At 39.5% G+C, this 16,361-nt stretch overlaps 1 protein-coding gene across 10 annotated transcripts in view; it reads right to left on the bottom strand.

Annotated features, from left to right (window-relative positions):
• PLEKHA7 (pleckstrin homology domain containing A7) overlaps positions 1 to 16,361 on the bottom strand; it is a 145,467-nt gene that overhangs the window by 89,231 nt on the left and 39,875 nt on the right. For 2 of the 10 annotated variants that reach the window (XM_064714984.1, XM_064714986.1), the window contains exon 1: positions 5,531 to 5,924. The exons of the other annotated variants lie outside the window; for them this stretch is intronic. In XM_064714984.1, the coding sequence (XP_064571054.1) occupies positions 5,531 to 5,601 (71 nt within the window). In that variant the 5' untranslated portion in view covers positions 5,602 to 5,924. Of the gene's footprint in view, positions 1 to 5,530; positions 5,925 to 16,361 lie in introns of those variants that run through there. 10 annotated transcript variants of the gene reach the window in all.

The raw sequence follows: 16,361 nt of genomic DNA, 5'->3' as shown, positions 1-16,361 counted from the left end.
TGATTGCACCCTTCCCAGCAAGGGTAACCCGAGCCACACTGGGAATGTGCACAGAGGGACCTGAGGAGCCCCAGGTGACAGAGGTGCCTAAAGAGGGCAATGCCCGGTGGAGATCAACAGAGGTGGAACAAGCACTGCAGCCCTGCCAAGAGTTTCACCTGGGACAGCAGCAGCACACACAGCTCCACAGCTGGTCCTGCAGGCCCCAGGGAGCCAGGGGCAGGACTGGGTCCAGCTCCTGCTGACGGGGGGCTTTGCATTTCCAATTAAGATGGGACAAAATAGGGGAGAGAAGGAAAACACGGATAAAAGGAGAGCGAGGAAAAAAGGGGGACCAGCAGGAAAGCAAGAGGTAAGAGGCCAGGAGGAGCAAAGAGGTTTGCCATATCAGGGCATTCTGTAAGAGATGCATTCCTACCAGCTCCAGCTTTCCAAGGAAGAATGGAGGGAAGCTGTGCAGCGCCACAAGCAGCCACAACAGCGGCTTAATCACATCCTCACCACGTATGTTAAACACACCTTCATCAACATCCTCACCACCTCATGCTTCTGACTTCCGGACAAAAGTTAGAGATGACCTTGCAGCCTGCCTCACCTTTAACAGTTTTCCTATCATTTTGTCTTCTCAAAGAGCACCTTGTGCTTAAGATTCATTCCCAGCAAACTGAACTCTTTTTTTCAAGTCCAATCTTGCTTAACGAGTCGCTTTTTATGATGGGAAGCTTTTTTATGCGTTGTTTGTTCTGTCAAGCCCAAATAACTGCTGACTTTCTAATCATGAGGCCCCTTACAAAAAAAAAGTCTTTTGCTTAAAAGCAATCATTTAATTTGCCTATAAAGCAATTATATATCATGTTTAAATAATTTTAATATAAAAATAGCCTGCCCACATTTTAAATATTACATAGGATAAAATACATAAAACTGTCCTCTTCAGATTTTAATCATTCCCTCTCTTACCTAAATCTGAACTTAATATATTCCTACAGCACCAGCTTTCTTTAGCAGTTCTTCCCAAGCCCTGAAGAAGGAATTATCTTTCTAAAAACCAGAGATCAATCTCCCTCTTGTAACATGAAAGCTACATTTTGTTGTAGCCATATATAAGAACCAAATTCTATGGGGAAGCAGCTTCTAAGGCCAGCGTGAATTTAGCACACCATGTTCTTGCATATATTTTGTCCATTTAGTCAAAAACTCTGCCCTCTCCTTTCTCCTCCCAACAGAGGAAAGGCAACAGCTCTGAACTAGCAAAGAACATAAAATACAGGAAGTTTTGCTCAACTGATTTAGTTATTCCAAGAAAAATGCAACTGTAAATCCCTGTCATACACATGCCTGCTGCTGAATATTCACAACAGCAATATTAAACAGCTACCCAGGTCTCCAGGACTTGCCTTAACACAAACAAATGTTGTAATATAATTTTTGTTATTCTTGATTACTATTTGCCTGGGCTCTCAAGAGATTTTAATTTAGGTAAACGTATCAAATTATGCTACAAAGAAAACTGAGTAAATTTGTTTCTTTACAAGTATTCACTGTCTTCTAACACTGCACAACATGCAAGCAATCAAGATTCATTCCTCTGTCTAAAATACAGCAGCTTTCTTTTTTTTAAATTTAAGAAATGGATTCTAACAAAAGGTAACATTTGAAGTGGGCAGTGGCTCCCTCTTTAAAAGAAAAGCAGTGGCTTAATGCTGCAAAGTCTCTTCTCTTTCCCTGCACATTCACTTAGTTTCAGTTATAGTAACTTAGGCTACTGCTATGACTGGATGGAATTTGCATTAACTGCATTCAGAATCAACTGCACAGGTGCAATTGACTCATCTTGAATTCACAACACTACAAGTTTCCACTATCAACAGCTGGATAGTGTTTTCCCCCTTTTCTTTATTAGCAGACAGAAGAGGTACAACAGCAAATTTTGAACATCCTGCTGGAAGCAGGAATTCCAGTGTTACACAGGCATGCAGAAGGTTCTGAGTTTGGTTAGGACAAAGGGGAATCTCCTTATGAGGGGTATCACAGTCCACCAGCAAAACCCCAACTACATCACAAAACCACCAGCAATTGCTCCATAGGTGAGACACAGCTGGGTTTTGTATTAGCTCACATCTCCACGTGAAGAAGGAAGGAGATGTAAGTTCTATTCAAAATTGCATCTGAACGTGTATCTGTGAGGCAAACAAAACCAACAACTGTTTTCTAAAATGGCTACAATCTGCTGATACTCCAGTGGAGCTCAAAGCTCTGGCTTCCCCCATGAAACACGTCTAGGATATACCAGATGTCTTCTCTTTGCCAAAGAAATCCTCACAAGACTCCACTCTTCTTGTCTGGCAGCCTAAAGCAATGAGAGATAGCAAATGTTCTTACAATGAACAGCTCTTGCCATACCAGGGCAACTGGGAGAAAGACATGAGTGCAGCCTTTGTTCTTAATCTCTCCTGATTAAGTTTATGAAAATCAAACATGGTAAGACTATTTTGAAAGACTTTTGAACAGACTTCCTTCTACACCATATAATATACAAAGAAACCCCAACATTACATGATGAAGCAGGTGAAAAAATGCAAGCTCTGTGGCTGATGCCATACTAGCCAGAGTAATGACAAGTTTACTTGCAGGCTTACTTTGGCTACCATTTAAATTTTAACAACAAATTCTACATTTGCTGCTACTTATCTTGAAGCAGACAAATTATAGATGGCCATATTTTCTTTGAATTTCTCTATCAAATACCAAATCAGTAACAGAACAAAGATGATAAATTACTTCAAATGTTTTTCAATCACATAGAACCTTTTCTGTAACTAATATCTAGATCAGATCTCTTTTATTGTACCCTTATAAAAGAAAAAATGACGTATTTTTTATCACTAAATTATATTAATCTCTAAATTTTGTTCAAATACGGAAAAGCAAGAAACACCAATTCTGCATTACATTGATACCAAAAATAAATTGTAATAAAAAGCACAAAAATCACAGTCCCCAAGCTGAACTCCTGACTTATGCAATGCCATAACCCACAGCCAGCCAGGACACCACGCTACCCCGAGTGACCCAGTTTTGGAGACAGCATCTTGGTCATCTCCAAGACAAACAACGCCCTGAGCAATCTTAGAAAACCACAAACACTGACTGTGCATTCCTCCAGAACCGGCCACCAGCAACACTCCATCCACATTTCTACAAAAATAATATTCCAAAGCTATTATTCTTTATGGGTAACAGAAAGCACAATCCGTTCTGAACACTAACCAATCCCAATGACAACTCTGAAAATTAGTTTTGTCTACAAAACAATGGCAAAAGCTTCCTGAAGAGAGAGCTTTTCCAGAACACTCTTCAGGACTTTTATGCCATCTCAACTGCAGCCACAGTGCACTGAATGCCTCTGTCAATACAGCACAGTTAAGCCTAGCACAATGTCAATATAGCATAGTCAAAGTCTGGCATAATGTACACTAACCTTTCCACTAGAGCTCACAAACCAATCATGATCAGAAACCAATTATGATAAACAGTAGTCCCACTGCCTATTTGTTTTACTGGGAAAAGCTCACTCACCAGAATATGACAACTGGAGTGGAGACTAATTCAGCCCTGTCTCTGTAAGGTACATTACTGCCCAAAACTACAAACAAAATAACAAGCAAAAATGGATGTATGTTTCCATTCTGAAAGAAAAATTCTGCACTGAGGATGAGGTCTAAAAAGACTGCAGGAGTACTAATTTCATATTCCACAGTTATCAGTGGTTTCAGACAATGTAAAAAATTTCTCTTCTTAGCTACTGAAACAGAGCTGCAAAGTCAGAATGACTTAGTCATTAAAGGAAGTAAGTCCACCCAATTTTACATACATAAACCAGGATCTTAATAAGCTCAGTTGCATATAACAGAAACTAATTATCTTATCTGAGAAGTATTAAACACAGACTTCATTGAAATGCTGAATAACTATTTAAACCCATGTAAAAAAGAGAAAGAGAGAATTAAAACCAAAATGCAGATAAGCAACACAGATCCAAAAGTTCAGGAAGTTTAATCTCTCTCTTTTCACAACAGAGGACTTGGAATCCACTCCTGAGACCTTCATTCTTGTCCAGAAGGTCACTGTGGAAACTTGGGAGTTGGTTATGGCTCCGGACATTCTGATTTTAAGGAGCAGAAGTAAAAAGCTGTGACTTTGACTAAGCACCTAACACATGGGTAGGAAGACAAGGTTTTCACATCAGCTGTCATTTACTGAATTTCTCTTGTCTAACTTCCAGCTTATTCATGCTTTTTATCACAAAAAAAATGTCCAGACAAAAAAGAGAAATGTTACTAGCCTTCAGCATTCACTCAAGTCAGGCCAAAGGACAGCCAACTATGAGCAGTCACTGTAATTGACCTCTCAAGGGCTAAATCTGGTACCCTTGAGCAGACAGCCCCAGTAGTGTTACAGAGGTAAACATGTGAATTTATTTCAATAAACGCATTAAAAAGTGTGGAAATCGACTCTATGCAGAATCACTCTTGTTTCTACTCACAAGTGACCATCACTGCAGCCTTACCAAACTAACCACTGTCTATGCTGCAGCTTATGGAGATTGCCACATTCATTCTCTAGATCAGAGTATGTTAATAATTGACTTATTCTCTTATCCACCTCTTCATATGTCTTACTGAAAGATGAGTAATAGCACAAAACTCCTGTCCTAACTCCCATTTTCCCCTCCCTCAGTTATTGTTGCAAGGACTTCAGATTTAGACACAATAAAGAGAGATTACATTCCTGTATTAAGGTGTGCCAGAAACCTGAGCTCTTTCAGCCACAGAAGTACTGTAACACATTCCCTCCAATTATTATGCAATATTACAGTCTTCCACAGCAGGAAGAGTAATTTCATGGTTAGGATCCAGCCCATTCACTAGGAAACTGTTATACAGCACCTTCAGAAGGGAGGATTATTAATAAAACAGGACTGTTGAGTCAAAAAGATAGAATAAGAAGCTTTTACAATTCAGCTTTACCACAACACTGGTATTTATAACCTTTTCACATGTGCACATTTTGTGTGAATTGTCTTAAAAGCAAAACGTCAGAAAGTACTTCTGTTTATTTACCTTATGTAATTACACATGAAAAGACTTAAAATCATTCATGTTTTAGAAATCTATATTTCACAACACCATAGATATCTGGCTCCCAATAAATGATAGACATATCTTAATACGTAACTCACTTTAAAAAAATCTCCAAGGTTACAACTTCATTTTTCCAGTTAGAAAAACTCTGAAAATATTTACCATGTTTAGAAATAAAAATATTTGCTTTAAACAAAAGTGAACTTAACTATAAGGTCAGCCACATAGCATTCTAAAATAGTATTTATGGGTTTCAGCTTAACTCTCCAATTTCATAATTTTTTTCTGAGAACAAAGAAATGGGAAAAAAAAATCAGTTAACACACTCATCATGCTACAGCTCTATATGCAACTGCATCAGAGGTAAAACTTAAAACATTATGTACCTGCATGACACCTGGTAGAATGGATATCCTGGCAGAGGAAGGGAGTTTGAAAATCCAGACTGGCTCGACATTGCCTTCAGGTAGTGTATCCACTTAAACCTCTTCTACATTCCATATGTTAATTCCTTACATTATAAAAATACGTTCGTACGTATCCATCTGTACCTCCGTCCAGAGCTACCTAAAAAGAAACCCAGCGCACACTCGAAGGTCTCGAGGCTTCTGCCTGCATTTCAAACTGCTTCCTCAGTAGTGAAATTCCTCAAAGCCCACACCCTCATGACATCACATACTACCGAAGGATAAACACGCAGCTGGCTGCCGGAGCGAGGCAAGGGCAGCCCTGCGCGGCTCGGGAGCCGCATTCCCGCTGCCAGCGCGGTGCCTTCCAGCCGGGACCCGCTGCCTGAAGGAGCGCAGCCCCACTCGGGCAGGCAGCCAGCAGCCAGCACAGCCCATTGCCAATGCCGCAAATCCCCGGTGCCGCGGGCAGCCGGAGCCGCGCTGCGGGTGGAGCATCCTCAGAGCCCCCCGCAGGAATCGCCTTCCCAGCGCACCGACCCGCGACCTTGGGCTTGGGGACAACGACGCCATCCAAACGTGACACTGCACACTGTTGGGTTATAGGCAAGCAGACTGCACTGCAAGCCACGGCAGCCCCAAAAAAAAAAAAAAAAGAAATCACACCGAGCTTCCCCTGCCTCCCCTCCAATGCTACACCCCCAACTATGGGAAAAGCAGGGAGATGGAATCTTAAACCACGCTTATTTAAGCCGCTGAATAGAGATATAAAATTATGTGCATGCCTCCCTGCAGTATTTTACTACTGCTTAAATCAAAGAAATATCAAAAGCAGCGTTTCTTTTGATATACAGTACAATGGTAAGTTACATTAAAGTTATTTGGGCATGCCTTCCTCAAGAGAGAAAAAGGAAGATGTGAGTAGTCACGGCATTGCCCAGTGGCATGACTAACGTCAAATAGACTTAAATGATTATCTACCTACACTACTCTTAAGGAAGGTGTACAGTGCCCTCACACATGGATTTCCTTAATTTAAGCAAAATTTTAAATAAAAGAGATTTTAAAATTATTTCATTACCTATGCTAGCTGCATTGGAAAACATTAAAATGATGAGTTTAATACCTCTATCCGATGACATACTATTTACTTTTATATTATTTTGCCTCAGTTTTGGAAAAAGAATTATCAGTTTCACCTGGCTTATCCCAAGTTTATAATCAACATTTCCATCATAAGAAAAATGGTACAAAACTTTGTCACTATCCTAGGTACCTTTTAAAGTCTGATTTAAAAGACATTAAGTCACTGCATAGGGCTCCAATTCCTTAAATCTTATAAAAGTGCCAGGAACACAAAGAGAGCACAGTCTGCCCAAAAACGTTTTGGGTTTTTTTATTTGCCCAACTGATGTCTGGAAAAACAAAGAAGCTTCTGGGTACATCATTTTGCATAAATTTTTACCTCTCTCCTGGCTGTAAAGAGCAAGCTTGAAAAGGCAATTCAAGCACAAATAATGTTGTGGCATCAGCTGAAATTTTACAGACAGACTTGAAAAGGCATCATCTCTCTCACTTTTAGTTTGGAGCACTCAGTCCAAAAACTCATGACTCTCAAAAACTGCTTGGGGAACGCCAAAAAAAAGTTGTGTGCATGTGAGTGGAAGAGAAAACTCTACTAAAGCTGTCCAAGTCCCAAACAGGGATGTTGGGATAAATACTGGGAACTTCCATCCCCAGGGCCACAGCTGCTGAGGGCGGTGCCCGTGATTGCTCTGCCCTGCTGGGGCTGGCCCTGAGGAGTTCCCTTGTGTGCACAGCCCTGGAACACTTGCACTTTTATTCTGTGTATTTACTCATCTTCTATTTGGTGTCTTCGCAACACTGATAATGGCAGCATTAGCACGTTTATGCAGTAATTCCCATCTCAGAATGACTCCCCCTAGTCCCAACCAGGATTTAGGATGTTTCCATTGGATTTGCCAGCTGAAAAAGAATGTCAGTGTCAAGTCAGCAGATTACAGGCTTATAAATTAGGAGCCTTAGAGGTTGCCAGTGGCTTGCCATGACATTTTGCAAAAATCACACAGTCCCTTAATGCCTAGCTTATCCACATAATAAGGAAAATGCTGCCTGACAGCAAAGGAATGATGTGAGGGTAATTTTTTTTTTTTGTAATTAAGTATTGAAATCCTCTGATTAAAGATTTATGAAGGGATAAAACAGCTGTAGCATTTGAGGGAAAGGATGTGTGGGAATATTCAGAATAGAGCTTTTTTTTGTCTCCTGCTCCTAGCCCTAACACAACAGAAGCATTATTGCTCTGAAATTTCAATTTAAATATAAAAGCCATTTAAATTTTAAAATATGGTGGAAAGTGCAGTTCTTAAATGGGTGGACAGCATTCCACAGCATTCAGAGACGGGGATAAGTGAGATGACAATAGGCTGACAAAAACTGTATTTAGGATGATCTTTACAGAAGCAGAGCCCTTCATTGGTAGGCATCATACCACTTCAGTCATTTGGAAACTAAAAGGGAAAGTGTGGCTTAAGAGAGGGAAAAGGGAAAGAGAAAATCTGATCAGGACCAAAGAGAAAGCCTCCCCATAATGAAACCCAGTATTTAACAAGTGCCCCTTTTAATTAATTAGTTCCACAAGCAGGCTGGATTGCAGAACACAACTGCTTTTGGGATCCAGACCTAACCTGCCAAACACTCCCTCCACTGAAAGAGACAAGTGGGTTTCATTCCAACTGCAGTCACATCTTTTGGAAATTTACTTGTGTGTCTCCGAGCCAACAAGCTCACTTAAAAATAACCACCTTAGTATTGTTTGGCACAGCACACCATGTAACACTTATTACTCTGCTGGAACAAAATTAAACCAAGAAATAAGTTTGAAACAGAAATACAGTGTGCTCCAGAATTCAGAGTGACCGCAGTACTGAAGGAAGTGACCTGTTAGAGCATTTAATGCTGCTGCTGAAACAGGTATGAAATACTTAACTGAGATCTAGCTGCAGTTCAGAAAGCAATAACAGGCTGAAAGACTGGAAAAGAACAAACTCATTTTCAGCTATTTCAAACAAGTAGCATCCTTGGTAAACTAATGGAAAATTTGTTTAAAGCCAAGTCAAGCTGAAGAAGAAATAGCAACTAACCTCATAACTAACAATCAATTCCATCAAGTCTGGAACTGAGAGCATTCTATAGACAATTATATGCATTTTGATATACAATCACATAAAATGTTCAGTATTCATAAAAATAGAATTAAGTGTCACACAAAAGTTATTGTAACATCAATACCATAAATCAGTAATTTACTCCCATCTAAAGTGTTATATTTGATATTTTTGCTGCCTGCTGTATTAGTGTCTAAAAATTAGACAGTGAATTAGAACAAAAACAAGACATGTAAAATAAAATTAGATGCAGTTGGAAAACAGCAGTATTCACAAAGAAAATACTACAAAGATATTCAATATAATGAGCAGTACTTAGATGACATAATGGAAAGTCTTTCTCTCCTTTCTATACAAAACACAAAAATAGAAAGAAATATTCAACAGTACTAAAGAATAATGGCAAATTTGCAAATGAAGAAGGACACCATCACTAGAAATTCAAAATTCACCTAGAGTTAAAGACTAACTGGATATTTATATAGGGAAAAACAAACAAACAAAATTCCCAAAATGCAAACAACCCAGAAGTGGTGGCTGGAAGGAAAGAGACTTAAAAACAACATGAGTACTTTGGAGAAAAATAAAACATGTGAGAAAGCCGTCTATCCTCACTGCTGATGGATGTCTCTCTTTCTTTTCCTGAGACAGACTAGTGGGTTCACTAAATACCATTTCTTTTGATAATAAGTGTTAATAACCAGTACAGTTCAAATCTCATATGAGGATACCAAGGAAAAAATTGATCTCCTTTTCTTTCTTTTTTTTTTTTTTTTTAATTTCCCCAGTACTTTTTCATCTGACCTACCCAGCCTTTCACTGGCTAACACGGGGCTCAACTGCAAATGTAAAACTGCCCCAAAATGAGACTTCACGTAGAATGTCTCAGATTGGAAGGGACCTTAAAGATCAACCTCTGGCCATGGACAGGGACACCTTCCACTACTAGATCAGGTTTCCCACAGCCCCATCCAGCCTGGTCTTGAGCACTTCCAGGGATGGGGAATTCACAACTTCTCTGGGCACCCTGTGCCAGACTCCCTGCCCTCACAGTGAAGAGAGGAAAGGAAGAGATGAAGACATCCTTTGCAAAGTGAAATGCCAACTCACGCCTCCCTGCAATCACACGGGCTGACAAGACTGATGGAACTCCATAAAGCAGAAATAGTACAAGCCTTGAAGTATAAAGTACCTAAAATTTAAGGAATATATTTCCATTAAGGATTTGTCCTTCAAGGAATAGGGAAGTAAAATCTATGGGAAGACAGCAGAAGGTTATATTTTAGGTACAGACACATTTCTGCATCCAGAAGCTTTATCTTAAGGTCACACAACCATTAAGGTTGGAGAATCACAGAACCATTCAGGTCGGAGAAGGCCTCCAGGGTCAGCAAGCCCAAGCTGTGACCAAACACCACCTTGTCAACTAAACCACGACACTCAGTGCCACATCCAGTTGTTTCTTAAATACCCCCAGGGATTTCAGAGTACTCACTTCCCTGGGCACTGTTTCAATGCCTGACAACCCTTTCAGTGAAAAAACTCTCCCTGAAGTCCCACCTGAACCTCCTCCAGTGCAGCTTGAGGCCATTCCCTCTTGTTCTATCACTGGGAGAAGAGACCAATCCCCACCTGGCTACAGCCTCCTTTGAGGAAGCTGTAGAGACCAGTAATTCCTATATCTGAAAAAAGAGTCTAGAATTTAATCTAAATATCTGAGAACTCATAGCGGAGCTACTAGACTTACATGTCTACTTGCTACCTTAGTTCTTCCAGACATTCTTATTGGATTAAGAAGTCATATTTGTAATGGTTTTTTTTTTTCCCCAATCTGGAAAAGGAGGGAAGGAGTTATTAAAGTCTTATCTAAACAAGATTTATTTTTAGCTGAAACATAAAACTGCTCTTAGCTACTTTACTAGAAAGGCTGTAAAGATGTTCAGAGTCCAACACCATCAGCCTGACTTGCAAGGCCACCTAACCAGCATTACCCAAAAGGTACCAGGAGTTAAGGACAGCCTGCACAACCTCCACTGACCTGGCACATTCCAGTAACACATCAAAAAGTCAAAGTCACTGTTCAAGCACTGTTCACACATTGCCATGAATACTCAAAGCACACCATCCCAGCCTTTGTGCCCAAACCAGAGGCGACACACCTTCCTCTCTTTCCTTTCCCACTCTTCCTGCAAGTTGGCACTCCACATTTATAGGTAGCTGAAGGCTCCACTCCTTTCACTCTCCTCTGGCTGCTCACGAGACTGCACCCTTCTTCAGGCTTTGCACATTAACACAGCCATCATCACTGACTTCACTTACTCCACAGCTCAGGTAACTTTTACCATCAGATGTTTCAGCAGCCAGCCACGAATTCTCAAAATTCTCAATGGCTCTCACACATATTGTGTGATATCATACATGGTAAAAACCATGCACTGGAACTGAGATTAATGCACTGCAATCCGCATCTAGATGTCAGATAGCCAGTGCGTGTTTCTTTGCTGTTCAGCAAGTGCTCAGGCAGAAGCTAAACAACTCTTCATTGTGGCCAAAGGTTCTCAATGGATTCATGAGTAACTGAGCAGGGCTGGCACTGTGCCTGGCAGAGATAACCCTGTCCTGTTGAACTGGAGCAGTGAATCCTCCTGCTGCACACCCAAAGGCACAGGGAGGCTGCTGTGTAACCAGGGCTGTGCTCCCAGCCAGGCCATTCCACCCTGCGGCTGCCTCAACCAGCCTGGAACATTCTGCAGGAGGAACAAGAAACATTCCTGTCAGCAGTAAAACATCAGGGTTTCTTCTGGGGCAGGGAGGAACACCTGAGCTGTAAATTAACCTCCTGCAAGTCATGAAACAACACAGACACAAAGCCATTGGCCATGACCGAGACAAGAAGGGTGAGGGACCCTGCTTAGAGCCTTGCCCTCCTCTCCAGCTCCAATTCCTGCTGAAACAATTAGTCCCAATTAACCTGCAACTGGAAACTAACTTCCAGGATTCTCCTGATCACTGGGGACAGTCTGAGGCACACAGACACCAGTTATTCTGCACCTGTGCACATGAAACAGCCAGCACTGTTTCAGGATTGAATTCTTGAATTCAAACCTAGATGAACTTAGGGGATGATTTCACCTTTAACACAAGAAGGAAATGTTACCTCAACCACCACATTCACTCTTTACCATCCCCATGACCTTCACCCAGGAAACAGAGCAAACAGCACCTGGGCACACAGGCATTACCAGCAAGGGAGACAACTCTTCCAGGAAAACAGGAGGTTCACTCCACAGAGCAAAGGTTTTTTAGGGGCTGTACCTTCTACAGAGGCCATTTCAGAGTGACAGTTCTATTTTCTGCTCACTGCATGTGTAAATACAAGAGTATAAATCACGTGCGGTGTAGAATCAGCAGGTATTACACATTCCAGCCAAAGATAATCAAATTAGTCTCTCACTGTATGAAATAACTACATATTCTTAAATCTGAAGTGACTTTTATAAAAACCAGAAAAATAGCATTTATGTAGACATTACATTACTATATACAGAGATAAAAAAAAAAAAATACGCAGAGCCAGAAATGGGATTAAGCTACTTTATCCTACTTAAAAATGAGTTATACAGGATGGAGACAAATACTTCCTGTCAAGTGATATGAAAATATTGAACAGAAAACTTACTAAAATTATTTAACTTGAAAAAAAAAACAAAAAAAGGGAAAAAAATACCAAATACCACACACCAAAACCCTGAGACAGCCAAATAAACTTTAAAGGAACTACCTTTTGCTAAAAACAAACAGGAAATCTAGTATTGCACAATTTCTGAGCATGCATGCAAGTAAATTGGACTGAAGTGACTTAATTGGAACAGACACCTCAAATGTAGAAGTCAAAACGCTGCTATTATAAGCAATTTTTTAAATTACTGTGAATTTAGAAAGCAAGCATTTACTTTCTATCATGACACAAATATTAACCTGTGCGAGCTACCAGAATGTAGCTCACACAAATTTTTCTCTCCACAGACAGAGTTTATTAATACAAACTAAGCAGATGCCTATTTAATGTCACTCAGCTTGCTGGCCCTTGATGAAGCCCCAGAGTAAATAATACACTTCTTGTAGGATTGCAAATCTATTACTGAGGTTCAGGATAACTCAAAGTCCTCTGCACAAGAGCACCACCACACAGTGAGTGTGCTTTTTAATCAAGACATATTTTAGGGAGATGATATATTCTTATCTGTAATAATAACCAATTCGAATTTCAAACTAGCAAATGAGCCGCAACCACAATGCCTTGCAAATGGTGCAAATCACCTGTCAGGTGACAGAAAAGTGTTACAAGTAGGGGAAAGTGTAGCTCTGTCACCTCACTTCTAAGCTGGCATTTTGTGTAACTCAATGTGCCTCCAAAGAACAAAGGTAAAAACAAACTGTTGGGTGTACAAACTCCTGGGGTCAGGGTGATAAATGAAACCACTTCCTAAATAAGCTTTCCTAATTAAGGCTTCTAAACCAGAGCTGGCTTGCATTCAGTTATTACCACTGTCACAAGCAATCTGAAATATTCTTGATAAAATATTTTTAGCATCAACACCAGTGTATTAAAACCAGTTGAAGGTCATAAGGATGAAACAAATAAAAGTTCACACTCAGGAAAATATCAAATTCATTCCTAAAACTACACAGTAGTGTTGTGAAAACTCCCTACTTGAATCAGTTCATTTTTTTTTTTTTATAGTTTTCAACTTCATGTATTAGAATCTGTGCATTAAAAAAAAGAAACAACATGTCCATCCATTCTTGGATTACATCTACAGGATTTTATTTATTCGTCCCCATAGGCACCCCTGGACTACTAAAAAGGGTGAGTTTTCTTTTGTTACAAGACAGAAATTGATTAAAACTATTGCATACATAGTTTTAATGAATTTTATGTCTTCCCTGCCTCCCTGAAGAAATACTTAATTGGCTTAATTAGACAGATGGCACTTTTTATTATACTTGTATTTGCACTTAATAAATTTAATTTGCATAGCAAAATTTTTATTTTCTAGGTCAATTCACGTGCCACTAAATTACAATTCAGGACTAAAAACTAAAGTGTTATTAAAACTAAAGTATTATTAAATCTATTCTCTGAAATGTAAATAATTCATACAAGTATTTATAAGCAGTGAACCACTGAAACTCTTCATTCTGTGCTGGTGTGCAAACTTGAATTACTTTTGGCATTTTCTTCTATATTAATCTACATTGATCTCAGAAACAAAATTCTTAAGAATTCTTTACATCCCTTAGACAGGAATCTGCTACATGCTTATTATTGCCATATTATACCCAATCTTGAAGTGGAAGAAATTAAACTTAACCATGACATTATACAATGCACATCTGACCCACAGTCACACTGTTAAGAACTGAACAGACTGCAGAGAATTCCAAAAGAAGTTTTATATAAGATATTTGCAAAAAACAAAAAAAAAAGAAATATCTAAAAGCACCAGGAATGGCAACACACAAGGTAGCCCATGTGCTTTCAAGGGCAGGAGATGCATCTCTATGCAAAACAGAGCAGACAAACAGGGCATCCTTTACAATGTACACTGACTCACACACATACAAAAATCACTAATTACATTTCAATTAATCTCCTGAAGCCTATGAAATTACTCATGTTTACAACATCTGATCACCTAATATCAGGTGCTTTGTCAAAAGAGAAGGGATTTTCTCTTTTCCTCCCCCAAAGAACAACAAGGATAACAAATGAAGGGTACAGACTCAAACTTGGACAATGAAACCTATGACTCAGCATTGTAAGAAAAAGCCAAGGTAAGGCATGATTTGATTTGCAACTAAGCTCTGGGTTGCTACAGCAACTTCGTTACTTCAGAAGATATTAGAAATACTTCCATTCTCTCTCCCTCCTAATAAAATCTGTTTAAATGCTTTGGAAACCATTCAAATACTTATTTTCTTTGGTAAGAATTAATCATCAGTTTGAAGGCTAAGTCTAGAGAGACCAAGAAGCAACCAGGATTTTGAAAAAATCTGGAATGTAACTACTGAGAGAAAGGCAGCAATATCTGACATTCACTGCCCTAATGATTGAAGATAACAGCACTCAACTTTCAGACAGGTATTCTAATCACAAAGAAAACTGTGCAAAACACGTCATTAAGTAAACAGCGCACACTTAGGGTTCCAGGATGGAAAACTCAACAGGGTTAGCAAGCCATCAGTACAAAATCCTCATATTACCTCAGGCATTTAGCACACAGGAAAAAATACAGTTTCAAATGCAACATGACAAGCTTTTTTTTCCTTTTCTTTTGGCAAGGACTGAGCACTGCTCCACACCTAAGACAGAACCTTTTTACCTTTTCATAACACTGTTTGCAGACCCATCAGCTCCAGTCAGCCTTCAAGAGTTCTCATCATTCAGCCTGAAGCATTCATAAGCACTCAAAAGTGAAGCACAGCCATGGAAAAGGACCATGCTTGTGCTCTCCCTATTAGCTGGGAAAAAATTCATTAATGCCTCCACTGCTCTCGTTCTGCCCAGGGGAAGAAGGAAAGGGGAGGGAAGATTGGAGCAGAACGCCGCCCACACTGCCATCATTTCCTCAAACAGGTCAGCCTCACAGGGAAAAGGACCAAAATTGGTCCCCATATGGGCTTCAGACTGGCTTAAGAGAAACAAACCAGAATTAACTTGATTTATCTAACTGATGTGACTTACATGTGGCCCTACCACAACCACATTCACTCAGTGCCATCATTCTCTCACGTGTTTTGAGATAAAGGCAATAAATTTACATCAAGACCTATCAAGAAACCACAATTATGATATTATATCCCAGGTAATTCCTAACACCAGAAAACAGGTGTTTAAATGATGCATCATTTTAATTGGCTGTCACTATTTGTCCCTGGCCACACAACTTCTGTGGTGGAGATCACAGCAGCTTTGCAGAGTTAGGTGGACACACAACCACCACCTGGGTTTCCATCTAGAAAAAGTTAATATAGATGTTCTGTAAAGCCAAATATATTCTTCCAGGAAAATATCCCTACTCTGATTAATTACTTGAAGCAGTGCACAACAGTTATGGCATGCATGATTTTAATGAAAATTCTTGTAAAATTGGAGCACTTTACGGATGGGGGGATTAAACCTGTAAATTTCTCCTCAGATGCATGAATTAAAAATCTCTGCACTTTGGTGAGATATGAAATTTATTAGCGGAGCATTGACACGTTCCATGACTACTACTTCAGAGCAACTAAATTATCAGGAATCATTATGTTTTATTTTAAAATTGCCTTCAAAATACAAAATTTCTTCTGGTCTAAGGGCTTCAGTAAGTTTAAAACTTTCCTGTTACCAACTTCCATGCAAACCAATCAGAAAACTCACTGTTAGTGCTCTTGGTAACTAAATTTTGTCTTAACAATACACTGTGTTAAAACAATTACCTAGTATATTATGCTAATATAAGTAGGTCACATTGCTTCAATTAGATCTGCCTTAAAGCTCTCCCTAATAAATCTAGTTGTAAAAGATGTGCTTGCCTTAATTTCTCTAAAAAAGTTGTTAATTTGAAATTAAATAT

Source organism: Zonotrichia leucophrys, chromosome 5 (assembly GCF_028769735.1).
Source record: "Zonotrichia leucophrys gambelii isolate GWCS_2022_RI chromosome 5, RI_Zleu_2.0, whole genome shotgun sequence".
Classification (NCBI taxonomy): Eukaryota; Metazoa; Chordata; class Aves; order Passeriformes; family Passerellidae; genus Zonotrichia; species Zonotrichia leucophrys.
The sequence above is the reverse complement of the archived record's forward strand: the minus strand, read 5'-3'. Positions and strand labels throughout refer to the sequence as shown.